This window comes from Gavialis gangeticus, unplaced genomic scaffold (genome assembly GCF_001723915.1).
Source record: "Gavialis gangeticus isolate Ggan-Ray unplaced genomic scaffold, GavGan_comp1, whole genome shotgun sequence".
Classification (NCBI taxonomy): domain Eukaryota; kingdom Metazoa; phylum Chordata; order Crocodylia; family Gavialidae; genus Gavialis; species Gavialis gangeticus.
Window position 1 is genome coordinate 7328378 of NW_017729019.1, and position 21080 is coordinate 7349457.

A 21080-nucleotide genomic window follows, 5' to 3' on the forward strand; every position below is an offset into this window, starting at 1 on the left:
GGGGGCGGTGAAACAAACCCACACTCAAAACTGCCTGTTGTACAAGTAGGAGAAACTGGCCCAGCTGGATGAAATCAAAGCAAAATGCAAACACTTCACTGATAGTACTGTAGATTCTCCCCCTGCCTGAAGAAGGGTGCTTGTACCCCAAAGCTTACAAAGAACAATGTTTCTAACTATTTAGTTTGTCTAATAAAAGGTATCACATTTACCAAAAGAACCCTGCCTGCCTAACACTTAATTGAGTCAATTTTTAAAACACAAGTTTAGAAGGCTTTTGAATTCCCCCTCCCAATGCACTGTACGCTACTCCTAACCCACCGCAGCCAAATACCCAACCACCCTTTCCTGGTTCAGCTTAAATCAGTGTCCCCCCAGAAATAGGCTGTGAGTTCACTTCCTCTTCCTGCTGCCCCTGAGGTCTCTGGGATTTGCAGTCCAGACCCACAGCTGCAGGACTCTGTAGGGTTGCTCATCACTTCCTCTTCCTGCTGCCCCTAAGGTCTCTGGGATTTGCAGTCCAGAGCCACAGCTGTGGGACTCTGTAGGGTTGCTCATCACTTCCTCTTCCTGCTTCCAGGGGCCTCTGGGATTTGTAGTCCAGGATCACAGCCAGCAAGACTCAAAAGGGTTGTTCCCTTCTGTTCAATACATGCTTGCTTCAGGGAAAGGATTGTTCCTGTTCAAGCTTTTATGAATTCAATGCCACTACCTCTTTCCCTGCCCACTCCCTCTTCAGCCTGGCAGGCACTGCCCTCCCCAACCCAGGCAGACCCTCCAGCTAGCTTTGGGCTGGGTCTTGGTCATGCCCTGTCTGCTTGAGTAGGAAGGTTTGGAAAATTCTTGGAGCTGGCAGGCTGGGAGCCCAGCTCTAGCGCCTGCCCTCCCTGCTTCTGGCTTGAGCCACTGAAGGCATGTGCCTACAGTTCCTGGATCAGAAGTGAATATCTATTCACTTGCAAATCAGGTCCATCTCTGCAACTTAGACTAACCTGCAAAGACTGAATTGCTAGACTGTCTGTACTTGGCCATTGAGAACTGCCAGTGAAGGAGATCCCACCTTTTCATTTCTTAAACTAGAGTTGGGGGACCGAGGTAGTGATTTGGGAAGGCATTTCTTGGAAAACCCAAAGACTTCCATTTGTGTAATGAAAAGGGAAACCATTGATAGCTGAGAGAAGAGCTGGATCTTGTACCACCAACAGCAGTGGCAAACTCGGGTGGTCTTTATGACGGAGTCTGCAGGTTGTACAGATGCATTAGACCTGGGAGCTTTGTGAGTAGGCTAGGAAGGGTTAAGTTTTCAGCACCAGATACCAATATTTGTTGGTTTTTCCTTGTTTCCTTCCATCAAAGGGGAAGGAGAGGAGGAGGAGTCCATTGTTCCTACCAGAACCTGACAACTGAAATGTACTGCTTATGGAAAACTAATGGTCCCTTTCTTCTGCAGTCCATTCAATCTGGCAAACTCCTATTAAAGACCATCACTTGATTGTAGTCATTAGATTTTCAAATTACTATGATTTATATTATATACAAATCACATTTCCTTCAGTTGCTAAGATAATCAGGGGGAGAAAAATCTCTTGGAAATATTTGGCTATCCGTCAACATTTATAAGGGATTAATCAGATCTTTCCAAGCCTGCTTATGCTGTAGAGACACACCCGGGGGGAAGTCATTATTACAGCCTAACAGCACTTTAAAAGCTCCCCTAAATAATTAAAGACCAGTATGGGGACTTATTGTTTCCTGTCATATTCCATAGCACATGTAGAAATTGTGCACCTGACTTCTCAATGACTGGAATTCACCGAGGATTTGGAAGTAGCCTTGAATCCTTCTAGCTTAGCAGTGAAGTACAAAAGGAAGCAAAGAAGGGGGAGCCTTATCAATAAAACCCACTTACTCCTACAGCGATTTGTAATGCAAATGACAGCCCATCTGCCTAATGAAAAACTCTCCTCACATAGGTTCATTGCTGGGGCGTGGGCTCCTTTCCACAAGCCTGCTGATGCTTTTCACTGTTCATGGGAGCAGACAGTGGTCGGTGTTTTAATGTACCCAGGTTACAATAGAGAGCATGAGTGGAGCCACTGTGCCGTGAAGAAGTCATTACGTGCAGGGTCTCTAATTTACTTGTGGATTAATTAGCCTATTAGCCACTGAAGCCAGTGTGTCTGCTGCATTTTCAATCCATCTTACTCAAACGCCCCATGCACTTTGGCCCTTTGGACTCCATCATCTGACAGCGCCTACAATATCCGCAGAGAAAAGTGGCAAAGCATGAGCAAGGAGAAGGGCAGCCAGGTCACAAAGGTCAGGGCCTCCTTGGATCAGAGCTCATCTCTAGCACACGCTCCCAACTCGACCTCTGAAGAGCATCAGACCTGCCAGAGAGGCAAGCTTTTGTGTGCGAGAATGACTCCTATGCATTCGGGACAGCACAAGGGAATGGGCGTGGGCACTGCTTAGTTCTCTTTCTGATCCCCTGGGTGGATTCAGGTGAGGTAGAGCTGTGGCAGGTGAGGGCACGAGGTTCTTCAGGCCTTCAAGCAGCTTAAAGCAGCATTTTCAACAGGGGCCCGTGGTGTGCAGAAGGGTGCAGCATTTGCAGCTCCCATGAACAACAAATGGAGCATGGGGCATTTGGTACCCAGGGAGCTTCTGCACTATCAGAGGCTCTGCTCGACAGCATTTGGGTAGCTGAAGCCCTTGCTGAACCTGCAAACTGGAAGTGTAGAAAGCTAAAAATAGCAGAGCTCGAGTCTTTTGTGCCAGCTCCAGCGTCTGAGCAGAGTTCTGCAACATGCCCACGTGACGTGAGTGTGCAAAACCTTCTGAGAGCCCCACTTGGTGGGTCCCCTTCACCCCCTTTACCTATCTGTAAATTGGCTGCAATCATGCAGTGCCCAACAAGTCAGGATATGTGAAGGGCCTAATGTGCTTTGAGATCCTCGAGCACCTGACATGCACGGTAGAGGATCCTGAGTTGGGAATCATAGCTTCTCCTGCCTCCTCCCCCACCCCTTCCCTGCAGGACTCATTTCAGACTCTGACCTCCCCCCTGACAGTTCGCCTTTCCTGCTCCTGATATTCAGAGAAGCTCTCATCTTCTGTCAAAGGCCTCCTTGATCCTTCTCCAATCTGAAGTCGGTTCTCATTAAGGGCAGGATTTCAAAGAGCAGAGAACACCCCCTTGCCTCCCATCCCAAATGGACCAGCTGAGCTTTTCTTTCGCGCACATTTTCTATTCAAACCCAAATGAGGCTTTAGCTTTGAATTGCCTTCCACCTGGGGAGCAGATTAGGGCTGCATCCACCGAACCTGTGGGAGTTCCCTCGACCCTGGGGGATGTGCTCTCCCTGCCAGCCCGTCCAGATGGATTCGTGTCTTCCTCCCACTCTTGATCTTCCTAGAGCTGCAGCATGGGGGCTCCTGCCAAGAGTCTGCCTCTCGCACTGCTCTGATTGGGGTCCCTTCAAACCACAGGGCGCCAAGATCAAAGGCTCCTGCCTGTACCCGTTTCTGGTCTTCCAGAGGATTTGTTTTTACAAGCGCTGCAAATGCACACACTCACCCCAGTGTCACACGGACTCTTTCAGTGGTTAAGCCACATTAGCCTGATACAAGGTGACGGCCCTGCCCTGAGGTATTGTTTCCAAGGGAGCTATCACGGGGCTACAGCATTTGGGGCAAACGCTTCACACTGTCACTGTCAGAGTTGAGGGGCTCCTTTCAGAGGGTTATTAAAGAGATGGTGTCAGCTCAATAAGGACTTTAATACGTATGCACCAAGCAGGGTAAGACGGTGCAAAACCATTTCTCAGCATGGCCAGCACGTCACGCTGGAACAAGGGGGCCTTCTCGGCCCCCCAGTGATCATGCTGATGAAGGATACTGAGACCTTTGAGGCTGTAGCAGGTGATACAGCCTGGTGGTACCAATAGGGTGGCCATCATAGAGGACAGTCCGGTTGTCCTCTATTGATACAAAACCGGACGCCTTGATGTCCTCTATTTTTTTCTTCAAGAGCAATTAGCATATTAGCACGGCTTTTGCCATGACATGCTAATTAATGCACAGTAGAATTAGTCTTCAAGAGAAAAATAGAGGACATCGAGGCGTCCGGTTTCGTATCAATAGAGGACAACTGGACTGTCCTCTATGATGGCCACCCTTGGTACCAAACCGGGACGAGGAGCCTAGGGCTTCTGAGTTCCAGTCCCAGCTTGATCCCTGACTCCCGTGTTACTTCCTCATGCCTCGTTAAGCCCTGTTTTACTGGTGGAGAAATCAGTGCCTCTCAGGGAAGTTGAGAGCGTTCATTAGCCAATACCGGTTTCTTCTCTGGGTATTTTTATTGTGTGCATTTCAAATTGGAACAAGAGGTTGCAGCTTTGGAGTTAATTGAGGTAACGATGCCATTAGCTACACTCATCTTCACTTTCAGAAAAATGTCAGGAATCAGGGCTGTCCCAATATGGCTTTTGTAACTTATGGCCACAAGACACAGATACACGTCCCCGGATCTGATCCGTGGGTAACAGCGAGGACTGCAGAGAGCAAAGCTCTCCTCTAAGAGACACGTGCGTTGTGGTGGATGAATTGAACAAAAAAGAGCAAGACCGCAAATGCTGTGGCAGGAGCTCCAGGTCACCCTGTGCTTTCTCTAGATTCTCTCACATGTTGTTTGGCAATTCTTGCTGCTTCACGCCAATCGATCAAACCTTTGACACTGGGCAGAAGGAGGGGAGGTGCTGATGGCTTTATTTGAATGGCTGGGGCTTTGCATGATGCTGGCTGCTGTACTTCTGTGTTTGTACCAGTCGTGAGTGTTGTCAAAGAGGATACGTGCTGCATTGTGAGCGCACTGTGAACTGTGCTGGGTTTTGTTTTCCTTTCCAGTTTGTGCAGGTTACTGGGATTTTCAATGCCTCTTTTTTTAGCTACATACGGTGCAGGGTGGGTAGATGGACTGAGCAGTTTAACTGCTCTCTTCCACCTTCAACTTCTATTACTCCAGTTATTGGACCGTTAATACTGTGGTGTGGGGGGGCTCTTGGGTTCTAGATATATTCAAAGCAGCAATGTGTATATTATGTGCACGCAACCCCCCCCCCAAATGAACCTATGGGATGTTGATCCTGAGCAGCAAGAGACTCTGTTAATGCAGGAGAGTTGTGTGCAAAGATGCCTCTCCCTCAGAAATCAAATGAAGGCTCAGTCCTAGAGTGCCTCTGAAGTCAGTGGAGCTCCATGTGTGTGAAACGATGTGCCTAGTGGCAGGATAGTGGCGTAGGTTGGTGCAGAACCAGTGGAAACATGGGGTTGTATGTGGGGCTGTCTTTCTAAGCTCCTTTCCCATAGTTATTTTCATTTGGCTAAAGGTCACATTTGCAGCAGGGAGTCTACCAGTGCGTACTCCTAGCGGAAGACTTATTGCATGTCCCCAAATCACACATGGAAGCAAGGCACAACTCTCTGAAAGCCTGGGGTACTTCAATATAGGGAGCACAGAGTGAGCCTTTTGTTCATTTTTTTTCTAACGTGTATCTTAGTTTTAGCTGCATATTTAGCTGCCGGCAATTATCCTAAGATGTGTCAGTCCTCAAGTAATGGTGGAAATATTTCACACAGCCCCTCTTGCATTCCAACCGACGGAGTACACAGAGACATTTCTCCCCTATAGCAAAATAACCCTCACATCTAAAACCTAATAGTTTTTAAGGCCAGAAGGTATCTTTGTGATCATCTAGTCAGACTTCCCACATAAAACAGGCCAAAGAATTTCACCCAGCGATTCTTATTAACAAGAACCCTTGACAGTCACCTAACTTGCTAAAGGCACTGTTCCTCTTCCCGTTCATACTCTTTGAGGATTAGAGTCCTGACCCAAGCATACATCTAGAAACAAAGCCAAAAAGGCAATGAGGTATCTTAACTATCGTAGGGCAGCCTATGGTGTCAAGCACACACAAATCCGCGGCTCCCCTCCTGTGCAAAGGCACCGTCAGCTCAGTCCCTTTCAGATCCTTTACAGCCACTGAAGTGCTGGGGGAGGGAAGCATGCATCCTTCTTTAGCGTGTGTGCATTATATACCCATCTCTCCCCTTTTTCCATTTTGAAATATGGCATCGAGGGGATTTGGGAGGAAAGATGGGCTTATTAAATAATTAATAGAAATGACAAGCTGTGGGAAGCAGTGATTGCAAAGCCAAAGCTGCAGCCATCACTGCTCAAGCAAAAACCGAAAGCTGCATCTCCTCTTAATGCAAGTGCCTCTTATGCACCTGCAGACCACAGCATCTGTAGGAAGATGTACTAGGAAGGAAACAATTAACGTGTCTGCCAGCAGAATGCCAGGAGCTCAGAAATATGCTGCACGTGTAGCACAGGGTGGACTAAGCTAATTTAATTTGGGTTTACTTTGTCCGTGACAAATTGGATTATTATATTTTATAAAGAGTCAAATCCCATTTCTTATTTGAGAGAGATTCGGCTTCTCAGAGCTAAATTCCCCACTCAGACATCCTGGTTATAATGGGGGGAGCAGACTCTCACTCCGCTTATATCCCAGCAGAACATAGGCACTCACTCTGATTTTTCATGCCAGTTGTTGCTCTTCAAATCCACAGTGGGCAGAGGTGGGACAGTTGGGCAAAGCACACATAAAGAAAGGGAAGCTGTTCAGCCCCACGAGAAAGGGGATAAGCCAGACAATGAGCCCAGAATGAAAGCACATTTGGAGCTATTTGTTTGGGGCTGAGCTCGCCCACTTCCTGCCGCTTGCCATGTGTTTTGTTCTTGCTCGCCTACGGGATTGTTGGCGCGCCCCTTTACCCGGGAGATGCCAGGCACCCCCCACGCCTGCCCAGGCAGGAGCTGAAATGCATGACTGTCACTGGGAATGTACTCCGGGGAAGGAAAATGAAAGCTAAGCTTGGGTCTCTCATTTCAGGTGCTTCTGTTTGTTCCCTCTCTTCCCATTCTTGCCTCTGTCTCTGTCGTGCTGCTCTGCTTCCTCTCTCGTACGCGTGTGTTTAGCCTTCGGGAATGCCAAAGCAGGACAGCTAAGGATATAACCTCTTCTAAAAACACAGTGTTTACATTTGCCTCTCCCAGCTGCAACCTGGTTGCCTCCAACTACAGTCGATCTAACCAGCCCTACAACCACCACCACCCTCGCCACAACTACTACCACCACCACTGCAACCACAGCTGCCACAACCACTACAACCACCACCGTCGCCAGCACTACAACCACTACGGAGAGTGCTCCGCCAGCCACCACTAAGCAGGAGTTTGGTACTGCGCTTTCCTGTTTCCTCTAACCCACCTAACCATGCCTGGACCTCTCACCTACTTCATGCTCATACTAAGGGTTAACCACAGGCAACAGCTGCAGTTTGCTCCATCAAATGTGGGGTTTCTTAGCATGCTGGGGATGGGTTAGCAAGGAGCAGAAGGGAATAAATACAGTGTCGAGGTCAGGGCACAGGAAGTGGTTTTACAGGAATTCTGGCTTCAAACCCAATTCTGCATAGGCCTGAACAATTTGGTTAACTGCTGTGTTCCTCAGTTTCTCCATCTGTACAGTGGGATGAATACTGCTTTCCCAGGAATGTCATTAAGCTTAATTAGCATATGTGAAGCATTCTGAAATTAGGCAGATACTACAGAAGCTCTTGAAGTCTTATTATGATTGTATCTCTTTCTTTTTTCTTTTCTTTTTTTTTTTGATGCCAAGGCATTCTGTTATACCGAATTCAGATCTCGCACATCGGCTGTTTGGGAAGAGGCTTGGCATTGTGTGTAGGACTCTTTCAGTTCATACTTGCTGTCCTTTGTTTGCAAGTCTAGTTATAAGCCCATGGGAAGTTTGAGGAAGCATGTCCAATGTCAGCATGCAGCCACGTTCCATCTTTGGGCTTGGATCGGTTTATCATACAATACCACCTCTTTTGGGAGGACTAAATGCTGCCTTTTGAAGGAGCTGGGCTCTCTAATGTGATAAGATACTAGATATATGTTTGCTCTATTGATAGAGACCTCCTCTGTGCTTTAACAAAATGGCAGGAATTGCACCTGCAATAAATTATGAGGGTGCTGTTTGTAGTCACGTATCCATGACATGGATTAAGCAGAAGCTAATCAGCATAGTTCCTGTTAAGGCCGTGTCTCCAGGGTACATTAAGAACCATACTTGGGAAGGAGAGATTTCTGCAAGGATTGCTATTGTTCCTCTTGATTGATAATAGATAGGTCCCCCTAGTAGTTACTATGAAAGAGACTCTTTATCAAGGTTTTTGGACACAGGCAGACCTCCCTCCAGTACTCTCTTGGTGCGTCTACACAAGACGTTAAATGCGCAGTAGACTAATTCTACTGTGCATTAATTAGAATGTCACGGCAAAAGCCGTGCTAATATGCTAATGCACAGTAGTATTAGTCTGCTGCACACTGGCATCACTTAAAAGGTGCGTGCCGGCGCTACTGCACAGTAGCACCAGTTACTGCTCATTTAGTACCTGGCGGTACAGGTACTAACCTTAATACACAGGAATTTGACGCATCAATGAATGTGTAGACGCACCCTCTGGCTCTGAGAGAAGTCAAGGCTTTGATTTGTTGTGTTACAGGGCAGTCTTGTGAATCCTTTCAGACAAATAGTTGCCTGTGAATGCAGGTGACTGGACTTGACGGCCAAGAAGCCCCTGACAGTCCTACATTGTTAAAAAAAAAGGGGGGGGGGGCCTCTCCTTTAACTCGGTTCTCATCGTCTTTGGCCACATCCCTCTGTCTTACTGGCTCTGCTCCTAGGATTACTAGTAACAAGTATTCCAAAAATCCTGGGCCATGCCCCACAAAAATCAGGAGTTCGAGGGGGTTTTCAAACAAAAATGTTAGACACTTTTATTTGCGTTGTGGTTTCTAAGCCTTTAGGGTGCACTCACATCACATCTGATGTGTCTCTTTGCAGCCAGGAAGACTAGGTCCTTCTTTTGTTTTAGAGGAAAGCTGAAGCTCTCATATAGTCACTTGACTTAATAGCTCTAGTTTTTGAGACACAGGATAAGGTCATGGGAATTAGCAGCCCGGAGTGGCATTGTAAAAGCTGTGACAATATCACTTGGACCCCAAATCTTGCAAAGACTCTTGTCTATGAGTCATTTCAATTAATTCAATAGATCTATATGCATAATGCTAAGTACATAAAGTCTTTCTTTGCAGGACATGGGACCTTGACTGTGACTCTTTTACAGTGGGGTTCATGCTGTTTTCTCTAGTTGCTCTATCTTTTATGGCTGTGCCCCATACATCCAACAGGATAAAGAGACGTCATTGTGCAGTCTACTTAAGCTGTGGGAAAATATTCCCTTTTTCAGTAATGAAACTGCTTCTATGGAGAAGAGAAACTGTCTGAAGCTACCAGTACTTATGTTGTTACACTAAACCGGGTGCAACTACATGGCATAATCGCAGTGTAACTTCCTCTAGGTCACTTAGAGATGCAAGCTATACTATATATCTCTGGTGGAAAGCAGCATTGATGTTCTTCAGCTTGAAAATCACCTGGGTTTTTTGGGTTTGGTTTTTGTTGTTTTTTTCCCCCCACTAGAAACAAGTTGATTTTGTTACTGTTTGTGTTGCTTGCAGACTGTTAGCATCAATGCTTTCTTTCCCAGTCTCTCCTCTCAATTGTGGTTGTGAGCTTGTGTGCCCCCTTTTCTCACAGTGGGTTGGGCATGAATATAGCCTATCCTTTTTCCTGCACAGAGTGAAACAGTTGCAGTAGAGCAATTACAGTCAGCCTACCTATGATCCATCAAATTCAGAAATGACTTGCTCCAGACAACACAAGCTGTGGCATACGCTAGATTTTGAACTCAGCTGAATGCCTGAAGGTTCAGAATTAAGAATGCAAATAGGTTCTGAATTTAGCAAGTAATTTAGCTTGTCCTCAGGACTGCAGATACTTCAGTAGAAGGTATGTCCAATTTATGCCAGAGACGATAACAGACGTCACTAGTAATGATGTTGCATGTTTTTCAAATCCAGGTGCAAGATTAGGGGTCCACTCTCATCTAATCCAAAATACTAACACCTGTTCTAACCTGTCCACCAGCCGCCAATGGATCGTCCATATGGAACGTAACGGCTTCGGCTAACAGTAACTGGGCAAACATCACATGGAGCCACAATTTTTCCGCAGGAACTCACTTTGTGGTCGAGTATATGGACCGTAAGCATCAGATCGCATGGAGATTCTCTAGGGCGGTTATGCCATTAAGGCTCCCGTCAGCTCTCAGGGTTTCAAATAGGTCTTTTAAGCAGTGCTGATTACAACAGGTTGAAAAGGCTACTCGATAGCCAGCAGATGGGAGGGGGCGGGCGGGGGCATGCCAGAGGTTCTCTGTCATTAAGAATGCGCTGCAGTTGTATGTGTTGGCACTCTTCTAAATGCAATTACCCACTCTTTTCACCAGTTGCGATGGAGGTTCAGGTCCATGCACCCTAAATGAGTAGAGCCATTCCTTTCTCTGCCCAAATTAAGCTGTGATGACTGCATCTGGCTACAAAATTAAGGGCTATAGAAAAAGCCAACCTGAACTGGAGAGAAATTCTTAGGGAAGAAAAAAATAAGATAATATACAGAAAAATGGCTTTAAACTACATCTGGTTTGTGAAAGCAAAGAGCTTTCTGAAACCCGGCCCCAAACCTCTGGTTTTAATATTGTCTCTTTGAAAAAAGGAAAAAAGGTTGTATATATAGCCAAGAAATTCCAAGCTGGTACCCATCCTTTGTGTATATGCTTGAAAAGAAATCCTTTTCTGTGGTTTTAGTAGGCAGTCAGTGATGGACTCTGTTTAAATCTGACTTTATCTCCCAGCCATTTCAGCCTCTATAACCTCTGGTATGTGCATGTCGGTCTTAAGTTGGCACTTAAAATAAACCAACTGTGTTTAATTCTTGACAGGGATCCAGTGTTGGTTGTTTACAACATTGTTTCAGAGATGAACTTGCATTCCAGTGGGGCTGTCCTCTGTAACAGGCAGTACCTGTTTCCTCTTAGAGGTCGCCATGCCTTTCGTTACTAGCCAAAGCAATATTTACTATTGTCACCACTGGCTAAAAGGGGATGTGTTTCTCTTCTCTCCTCCCGCATCGTTTTGTAAGATCGGAAAGACTCGACAGGCTCCCAAAACCCCAGTAAAAATGGCCTTCCCCTCCCAGAATGCAAAACGCCGGTCTGAGCATCAAACACTGGCTTCCTCAATCCTTTGCCCTGTCTTTCATGGCTGTGAAATCTTAAATGCATGCAGCTTGCTTCATGTAATATGGGGCAAGCTGCAGAAACCCTTACTCAAAATCGACTCCAAGGAGAGTTTTGCACAAGTACAGCTCATAGGGAGGAAAGGGGACAAGGGAGAATCTCAGTATTGGGTATCTCCTAAAGGTCCCTCCTTTGAGAGACCCCACTGGCCAAGAGACCTTTACTGCTTATTACCAAAATGTAGGAAAAAGCAGCCCCTAGCTCACACCAAACTCCATGTATTCAGCTGCTATTTGTGACCCCTCACTGAGTTAAAATAATTTGCTTTTTATGAACTGTTCTCAGGGCATGGCTAGGGGCCACAAAACTCCAGGAACAACCGTGGCTTGTCTATCATGGGCCCAGCTGTACTCTAGAGGTGTCCACTCATTTTGCAGTATCCTTGGTGTGGGACGTATTTTGCCATCTCCCGAGCTACATGTGCCTAACACGTGCCCAGCACCCCGAAAATAGCCTAATCTCAGGCTCTCGGACCTCTCGCTTCATTCTTGGCTAACACACAGCCTCACCCACACCTGGCTAAATCAGTGCCCCCTGATATATCTTACGGCCAGAGCCCAGCATTGCATGAGCCATGCAGCCAGTGGGGTTTGCAGTTCTCCCCATAACCCCTCCCCAAGTTCATGTTAGACACCGCTGGGCTTGCTCTCAAGCCAAAAGTCCCCTTCCAGTGCAGGGTATTATATTGACTCTTTTGCAAAGCAGATGGTCCCGCTTCCCTAAGCCGCAAGCCAATTACCAGACAAGCCTGAACCCTCTAATTTGTTCAATACCATTGATTTGATTTAAAGATATGAGATACGCCTAACAGGCTCATGGTGAACAAACCCAGTTTCGGTCCCTGAGCCGAAGGACTAACACCCTAACCTGTTACCCTCAGTGTGGGTCCAGCAGGCTTTCAGATTGTTTAAGGAAAAGTTTCCAAAGTTAAAGTTTGTTCATAGTCCACCTGCAGAGATTTCCGCCCTGCAAAGAGAGCTGATGAGCAGACCCCCAGTCTGAGCCCCTTCCATCAGAGGCTTGGGATGATTTTTATGCTGTATCTTATGGTCAGACTCTGGTTTGTCAGAGGAGTGAAGAGTAAACACATTTCAGACCCTCTGGTGCAAACATCCTGTACTGATCCCTGAGATACTTAACCCTAAGGACTGTTTAGCATTAGAGCCCGCAGCAAGGCTCAGTGGGTACAGAAAGGTCTCCTGGGGTTTAACTAAGATGCCATCAATACAACAAGCAGCAGATGCAGTTAAAGCCCTGCCAGTTTCCTCCGTTCCCAGTGGACCTTCACCGTGGGCACCTGCAATTTTAAGGTCCGTAACATCCACCTGCTGACTGGCCAGGTACAGCAGAAACAGGTTGGCCTGCGCTGTCAATGCGGGGATATCGCTGAGCTTCCTGCCGCCCGGCTTTGACGTGCGGTTTCTGTTCCCCAGGTAACAATACAGTGCGCTCTGTCGCTGTTAAAGCCCAGACCCCTTCCTCTGTGCAGCTGGCCGACCTGATTCCTGGGATGGAGTACAAGTTGTGGGTATTTCCCAAATTGTCTGGCCCCAAAGAAAACTCTTACATAACCTTTACGACCAGCTCAGGTGAGATGGGTTTCAGCCCCACTGTGTGATGCATTCCTCAGACATTTCATTCCATCCTGAGCTTCTCTGCTTGTGTCCTGTATCTTCTCGCTGGGGGAGTTTCGTCACGATGATGCATGGGGCCAGATTCATTCACACTCCACAGATGTTGTGTCCTCTCTGCCCTTATTATAGAGCTGTGCCATGGAGTGATGACATCAGTGCTGTCCGATAAGGTCATTGCAGTCGCATCACGGGTGCGACCAATAACCGAGTGGGGTTGATTGGAAAGGAGGGATCTTATGATGAGGGGAGAGAACATGTGTGTATTGTCACGTGGGTACGCTTGCAGTCTTAAGGCCGCCTGCTGCGAGGGTTCGTGTTCACGATGGCAGTTTCTGCGTCTGCACCTTCACTTGTGTGTTGCTTCTCGTGGTGTTTGTGGCTTTGGCATAGCAAAACGTCTGTATATTTTTATATGTGGGGGATTGCAACAATGGGTGCTCGGATGTTCATGACAAGATGCGGGTGAGGGCTGATGCCAGGGGGCTGTGGTGTTTGAAGGTGGCCCACAGAGAGTCACATACGGCTCGTACATAGGAGTTGACAGATGCATAAGACGGTGCTCTGGTCTCTGTGTGTCCAGTTGCACTGCCAATCTTCCAAGCTGATCTCCTGAATGCATTTTATAGCATTCTAGCTATGGGCTCGATAGACATTGTGCATGCATGCATAGTACCGCACAGCTCTGATAAAACACTGGCGAGTATTCTGTACCTGGAGGTACAGCCTGCCCTTGCCTGGGAGCTGACCCAGTCTGATGGACTTCTTTCATCTCTGTTGCCAAGTCTGCTGTGAAAAACAGTGAAACCCACATTGCAATGTCCCCCTTGACACCATCTTTGGAAAAAGTCCTGTAATGACTGTTGGGGGAAGGGAGAGCTTGTTTCAGCTTGGGTTTCCCCCCACCCCCCGGTTTTACTTTTAGGTGACTGAAGCATGAACCGTGTGTTCCTTGCTAGGTTAATTTTTATGGCTATGCTTTTGTACATCTGGACCCTCAACCCCTTCTAGTTCCTAGCATGCAGGCTTCAGATCCCTGGATCCAAGCCTGCCCCTCCATTTTTGGGTTTGGTTCTGATGCAAAACAGAAAGGAGCCTATTTCCCAGTTCTGCTGGGGCCTGGAACCTTTTGCAGCACAACTCTGATTACAATACCTTAGTCCTCTGAGCCCCAACCTAAACAAGACCTGAACCCAACCTCCTGTCTCACTATTGCTATAAGATGCTCCCACTTTCCTCGTAGAGGACAGCTACAATTTACCAGTTGAAAACAGACACGTCTCTTCTTGCCTGGTTTTTGGGGGCTCTCACTTACAGCAAGCACAAGGGGAATCAGAGTTCAGGGAATCAAATTGGGCAGTGATATGCAATTCTAAGCTCATCTTCAGTGTCCCCAAGTCCACATTTAGTATATGTGAAGGGTTCCTAACTGCATTGCCGTTGAGATTCAAGGATTTACCATCTTTATTTCTGTGCTAGAGTCAGGGTGACAACCCCAGCCTCGTCAGCACAGGATCCACAAAGCTATCAATCCATTTCTGCATGCATGCATGCTGCAGTTTCATTTCTTTCCTGGCTGGATGCTGCTGCCGTGAGGGCTCAGAGCCCACTGCCCCATCCTGTGCCATCATTTAATGTTTTTTGACAAGAAAGCACTGTCCATTTTTTTTGGTTATGTTTTGCAAATATCTATTCTAGAGGTTGCTGCTTATTTATCTGCATTCAAATTGAACTAGCCCACCTGCACCGCGGCTGCAGTGTACTGCACTCTGACTTTCCTGCCGGCGCTATTGAGCTTTTGGTTAATCAGAACAGTGCTTTCCAGTAGTAAGTGACACTTCAGAACTACAAATGTAGATTGATACAAAAAACTAAGACGGTTTTTCTTTTATCCCCTGTCCCTTAAAAATGTCGGAAGGCAGATTCAAGCTCACAGAACTCGCCTGATAGGATGCTACCTAGAAACCCATTGTCTGTGAAGTCAAATAGCAGTGGACACATTTTTTACTGCATTGTGTGTGTGTGCAGTACTTACTCATATTTCTACCTATATACTTCTGTATGCGTATATACATACAGGCACATACTGGAAAAAAAATGCCTGTCTGCAATTAAGGTCCCAAGCTCTGCAGTTTACATTACCATCAGTACAAAATCTTGGATCATTTGCTATTTGGTAGTGTAATGTTTTTTATACTGTGTAATCACAGGCTAAGATTCTCAGAACCACCTACTGGGTCTGGCTGTTCAATCACCATCAGTTTAAGTGGGATTTGGTTGCCTCACAGTTCTCGGTAGCTTTGAAAATCCTCCCGACGTTAACACCACATTGGCTTTCATACAAGAAACAACAGTGAAGCCTCCCCCAATGGCCAGTGTGATCTACAGCATGCCATTGCGAGGAATCACTTTCAACCTGGTCCAAGGTTATGCCTTTAGGAAAAAAAAGCAAACAATTTGGGCTTGGTTGGTGGATCGCGACTGGTTTTGTGGTTGGTGCCTAAGCCATTGTTTTTAGACAAAGCACGTTTCCAACCACAGTCGGTCATCAGCTCAGGAAAACCAAAGTCACGGCAGCAGCATTTAAAATTGAAGCCAGTGAGATTACTTGACTGCTTGCTACTATTTAGCTAAATTGCTGGTCATGCATCAAGGGAGATCAGAACATCCTCTCTAACGAGACACACACTTAGTAATCTTGTTTGAACCTTGCCATGACAGTTGCTCTGTTGACACTGCCTACAGGATTGCCATGGGTGTATGTTTTAGCATCACGCATTTCTTTCTGTGGATGAGGATGGCAATTTGGAGCCTATTTTGTCAGTACTCAGTTCCTCGGGTTCTAGGGAGAGCCGGCCCCTTCCGCCCCGCTGAAAATGCTCTCCACTTCAGAAAAAAAAACTAAGCCTCATTCCACACGTTGGCGCACAATTTTTCTTTCAGGTCACTTTGCTTCCATGTCAGTTAAAAGCCAGTCCATCTCCCAGCATTGTCTTCTGCCAAAATCCCATCCTGTCAGCATGGCTAATCCAATCCCCTTTCATTTCAGAGCTCTCCGGTGTAATTTTATCTCCTCCCCCCATGTGCAGTTTCGTCAATGCAATTCTCAGCTTCATTCAATTATCAACTCGCTTTCCATTATCAAAATTTGCACCTTCAAGCAGTGCTTAGCTCCCCGAATGAGCTTCTTAGCTGGAATGGAGCATGCGCAGAATACCCACCGACAGGTACTGTCAGGGGCCAAGGGCACTTACGTAGCCAAAGCTCATTGGAGGTCAATGGGAATTGAAGACCTACAAGCCAGATGTACCCAAGAAAAGGCTTGCAGGGTCTAGGAATGCCTGCAAAGCTCCTAGCAGCTTACAAGCACAATAAGGTACTTTTGCTAATATAATTTATACCAGTTACTTAAACACAGTTAGTTGTATCAGCACAAGTTCTTTGATCCTGGTGTTGGCTGGTTTAGAAGTGTTGTGAAAAGTTGCACCCTTTAACTGATGTGACTGGACCAGGGAAAAGGTCCAGTGTGTAGACCTGGCCCGACATTCTTTGGGCATTTGAAAGTCTCGGGCTAGATCTTAAGCTACTGTGACTCAGTTATGGATTTGCACCAGTCCGTTCACACCACTCACAACTCTGGCTTCATTTCTTCACTAAAAATTCTCCTTTCCTCCTCTTAGTCTCGAACCATCCTAATTTTCATTTCAAGGAGCCAACTAAGAACATCATGGTTGCAATTTGACCACACTTGGAAACTGAGGAAGAGCATGGATTGAAACAACCCCAGATTGTGTTTAAAGCCCCAGAACAGCATGGCTCAAGGATTTTTTTTATAAGTAGAATTTTAAGCAAGTATCAGCTCGTCTATTATGCTTCTTATTTAGGCTGTGGAGCCTAGTTACTTTGATTCACACCTCTAAAATCATCATCACGTTACCATCTTTGGCCAAAATCTGAAGACATTAAAATGGAACATATTAAAGTGGAATTAGAGCGACGCGGCCTGACCTGTTCTTTCACCTATGCAAGGGGCCTCATGGGCTTCAGATGCAAAAGACAGGCATGCAGAACTGCACTTTGGGAGCTTCTCAAGATTGCTTCTCAATGAGGCACTTCTCTCCAGGCTGTTCACGTGCTGTGTCTTCATGTAAGATACTGCTAGGACCCCCATGGCTTGTGGCAGGGCCTGTCCCCCCATTTATTGCATGTCTTGAAGGAACTGGGTGTCTGTAAAAGGGAGAGGGATGTTAAAAGTTTCTCGGGTGTTGTCTGCTGTCGACTTTTTGGATAAAGACATTAGGACGTAGCCGGTAACTGCAAGCGCACTGTTCTCATTCACCCCGCTTTGGAAAGCATGTATTCATGCAAAGAGAAAAATTACCTTCATTCTCCTACCACTGAACCTATAACAATGGAGTCAGATTCTGCAGGCTTTAACGGTCCAGGATGGCAGAACAATAGCCAAGCAACTGCAGGGAGGTTGATCAACCATCGACTGCATGTGTACAGTTTGCTATTTATGATGGTCTTTGTCTGTGGAAAGTGGTAAAGTGTGCTGTGTAAACTGGAGGCTGGCACAGAGACTCTGTGCTTCTATTCGTATTTGTTTGCTATTGTTCACTCAACTAGGCAATATGAAAAATATAGTGGATTACGGACCCTGGCATACTATACTCCCTTCCAGCATTCCCTGGCGCTGCGTAATTTGGGTCAGATCAAAGTCTGATGGTAGTCGCTTGTGGGTGTCACAAGGGAGTTAACAAAGGGTGCTCTCCTTGTCAGGACAAACCCACGTAAGGTTTCAGCTCAGGTTCTTGATCCCATCCAAGTCAGGTCCCAGCTATCTCCTGTGAACTTGACTGTCTCTATTTACATTGCAGTCTAGTTCACTTTACCCGCTGTTGCTCTGAAAGTTATTTTCTACTGACTCTATCTTGCTGAAAACCAGGTGCATGACAATTGGAAGAGCTTGTTGCATGCTGCTATTTTCAGGCTAGAGGTTTATTTGTACTACTTTGCATAGGAGCTGCAAATAAGTCTCATCAGCATGCTATAGGCAGTGGCTTGGGGGGGTTTGCAGTTAGGTGTCAGGATGTCATGTTGGAAACAGCGATACCTCTCCTTGCTTAATATTGAACTGTGACCTCATGGCCTTGCATTAAAGCAGCAAAATACAGAGCCTCTTTCAGTGAGGAGGTTTGGAGCCTTTCATTGCTGCAGGGTCAAGTCTCCTCGTCTTGGAATCCCAGTCTCACTCAACCAAGATCTGCTATCAAGGCTTTGCATTTAAAGCTTTGTCTCCACATTGAAATAAATCCTGCCACATCTTTTAGGGGTGTCAGATGGACCTTCCTGGCCTCACTCCTCCTGTTGAAAAGCATCACCCCACTGCCATGGACAGTGTCATATCTACCTTGCCTTCTGACGGATGGGGTCAGCCAAACTCAACACACAAAGCATGGTCTCCCCCCTCTCTAGCCAAGGCTAAGCACATTTCCTCCCAGGAGCGCGTGTGTCCTGCTGACAGCATTCACACCAGCAGGATAGCTGCTTTCAGCGCAGGTTGGCAGATGTAGAAATATTTTTGTGCCCATGAAACAAGGTGGGTTTCATGCCCAGGACCCTTGTTGACACTTAAGTGCCTGGATTCAGCAATCATCCGTGCTGCATCAGTGCTGATCACTAAACATAGATCAGGAGTTAAAAGTAGGGGCAAACCCTGCTTTTAGAGCAAGCCCTGGCTTGTCCTAACATGAGGGTTGCACTAGATGCTGTGCTGGAGCTGTTCCCTAAGAGATTCCTCCCAACTTCACCACAACAAGCTATTTTGAGACCCTTTGCAGTTGGGGAACTTGTTATATTTATTGGTTTGTTCCAAGTGTGCGCCAGGGAAATAAAAGCTTTTAGCTGCTTGTTGGATGAATGTCACACCCCATTTACAGGGGCCACCTGCAATTTTGCTCTCTGCTTATTTCCTATCACTGAAAGTGGAAGATCAAATCTGTTACTCAGCTTCTTCTGCCATTATTTTTACACCCCCTTCTTCATTAGTCTGTATTAGTTTCATTTTATTTATGTTGCTTTGATGTGCATGGCTCCTGATAGATCCCTGAGTTGACTCACAGTAAACATATAAAACTCGATTCCCATTTTAGTCTCAGACACCACACTTAGCGACACACACTGATGTGACTGTAGAAAAGGATCATTTATGAATGAGCAGCCCAGATTTTTCTAGGAGCCTGGCTCCATGGTGTTACTTTACTTATTTCTCTCCCATGTTCAAATCTGGCTTTTCTAACTTGCTTTCTTTCAACTCCCCCTACCAGCTTATACCAAGAACCACGCGGACATTGCAACGCAGGGCTGGTTCATTGGGCTGATGTGTGCCATTGCCCTTCTGGTTCTGATTTTGTTGATAGTGTGCTTTATTAAGAGAAGCAGAGGCGGGAAATATCCAGGTAAGTGCTGTATCCAGCCATACATTACATCTGCTGTTCAGTAAAAAAGCCCCCTATGCTTTACAGAGCTGCTTTAAAATGTCTTGATGTCTGCTACCCTTCTCATTGTAAGGGTTTTTCTTCCTCCATGTTATGAAAATACGTAATGCCAGAAAGGACTGCAGTTAATCAAAGGCAGGGCAAGTTCTCCCTGCCATGCAGGAGGCAGCCTGCAGAGCAGGCTGGACTCATTAAGAGTGACCTGACATCTGTTAAACAAAGTCATGCTCTTCCTGCAAAAGGACACAGATCTCATTAAGGTCTTTGCAAGAAGGAGATGAGGCTTAGGGAGAATTGCCCAAATGATGCGTGCTCTATGCCCATCTGGGCTCTTAAGCCTTAGTATTTAAGCAGTAAGATGGCTCCCCAAACCCAATCCTGCAGTCTCTTCCACATGCAAAATCCCCATGCTGGTCAGAGCTCTGTACCCAGAAGGACTGCAGGATTGGACTCTATGATATAGAGGCAAAGATCCAACAGCAACTTCACAGAAGACGCCTGTGATCCAGCCTGTATGGGCTACTTGTTATATTTTCCAATAAGTGCCTTCTTGCTTTCTCACGTGCTGCCCTGTAAGCACCCATAAAGCCGCCTCATTGTCCTCTTTCAAATCCCTCCTGAAGTCCTTCCTTTACCATGATGCTGTGTTAGGCCACCAGCGTGCTAAGATCACTGCCTGTACTCCTCCATCTGGCCTGTATCTATCCATAATGTCTTGCATTACACTTAGACTCTTTACTATTAAAAGCAGGGGTCCGTTTTGATTTGTGTTTGGGCGGCATTTTGCATAATTTGCTCCCACTCCATTGGTGGAGCTCCTGGCTGCTATGGTAACATAAATTATCATTGATCCTAACCAGTAAAACAGGCAGACGTGAGGTCAAATTGCAGTAATAGTTGGGCCTCTCTTCTGATTCCAATACAGATAACTCCTGCCAGCACAGAGAATTACGGCAGCTAGGGATTGTTTTGAGGCACACTTGAGACCGTGTGCATTTGCCAACATAACTCCCCTACAAGTACGCTCAGATCACTTTGTCCCCCGGACTGCATCTGTGCTAACTGTTTGGCAAGCGTTGGCGAATGCTGACTTGTTAATGGCTTCATCTGTACAACACTAGACCATCATTAGGAAGAATAAAACCACACATATAACTGTGTACTATGTGCCAGTTTAAATTCACGTTTATGGCATCATAATGAAGTGAATCAATTCCTAATTTTGGAATAAGCCAGATACCATTAAAATCCTCATGTGTGCCACTCCCCATAAAATCAGTCATAGCATTTGCAACTTCCCTCATTGTGGGCCTGGTTTTCCAGTGTGTTACTTCACTTTTATGTCTGTAAGATTGATGCACTTGATAGAGCAATGGCAAGCCAGGCTCTCAAAGCACAAGGAGCAACTGCAAACGCCAGCAACACGGTAAAGACTGCACGCTCTACAACAGCGTCAGCCCTTATGCAGCTAGTTTCATGTGTGATGCTTGTCTCCACTGAGCCCTATCAAAGTTAGTACCCAAGTCTCTTAATAAACTCCTCCTAATATAACAGGCTCTCTTTTGGAAATAGAAACCAAGAGATGATGTATGAGGACATTCCAAGTACC

The 21080-nt window shown here is 46.3% G+C and overlaps 1 protein-coding gene across 21 annotated transcripts in view; it reads left to right on the top strand.

Annotated features, from left to right (window-relative positions):
- Positions 1-21080, top strand: part of NFASC (neurofascin) — a 107927-nt gene that overhangs the window by 76993 nt on the left and 9854 nt on the right. For 10 of the 21 annotated variants that reach the window (XM_019513943.1, XM_019513944.1, XM_019513945.1 and 7 more), the window contains 4 exons: positions 7127-7309; positions 10131-10247; positions 12774-12929; positions 19301-19432. In XM_019513943.1, the coding sequence (XP_019369488.1) occupies positions 7127-7309; positions 10131-10247; positions 12774-12929; positions 19301-19432 (588 nt within the window). The remainder of the gene's footprint in view (positions 1-7126; positions 7310-10130; positions 10248-12773; positions 12930-19300; positions 19433-21080) is intronic. The other 11 variants (XM_019513955.1, XM_019513956.1, XM_019513964.1 and 8 more) reach the window with 2 other exon arrangements.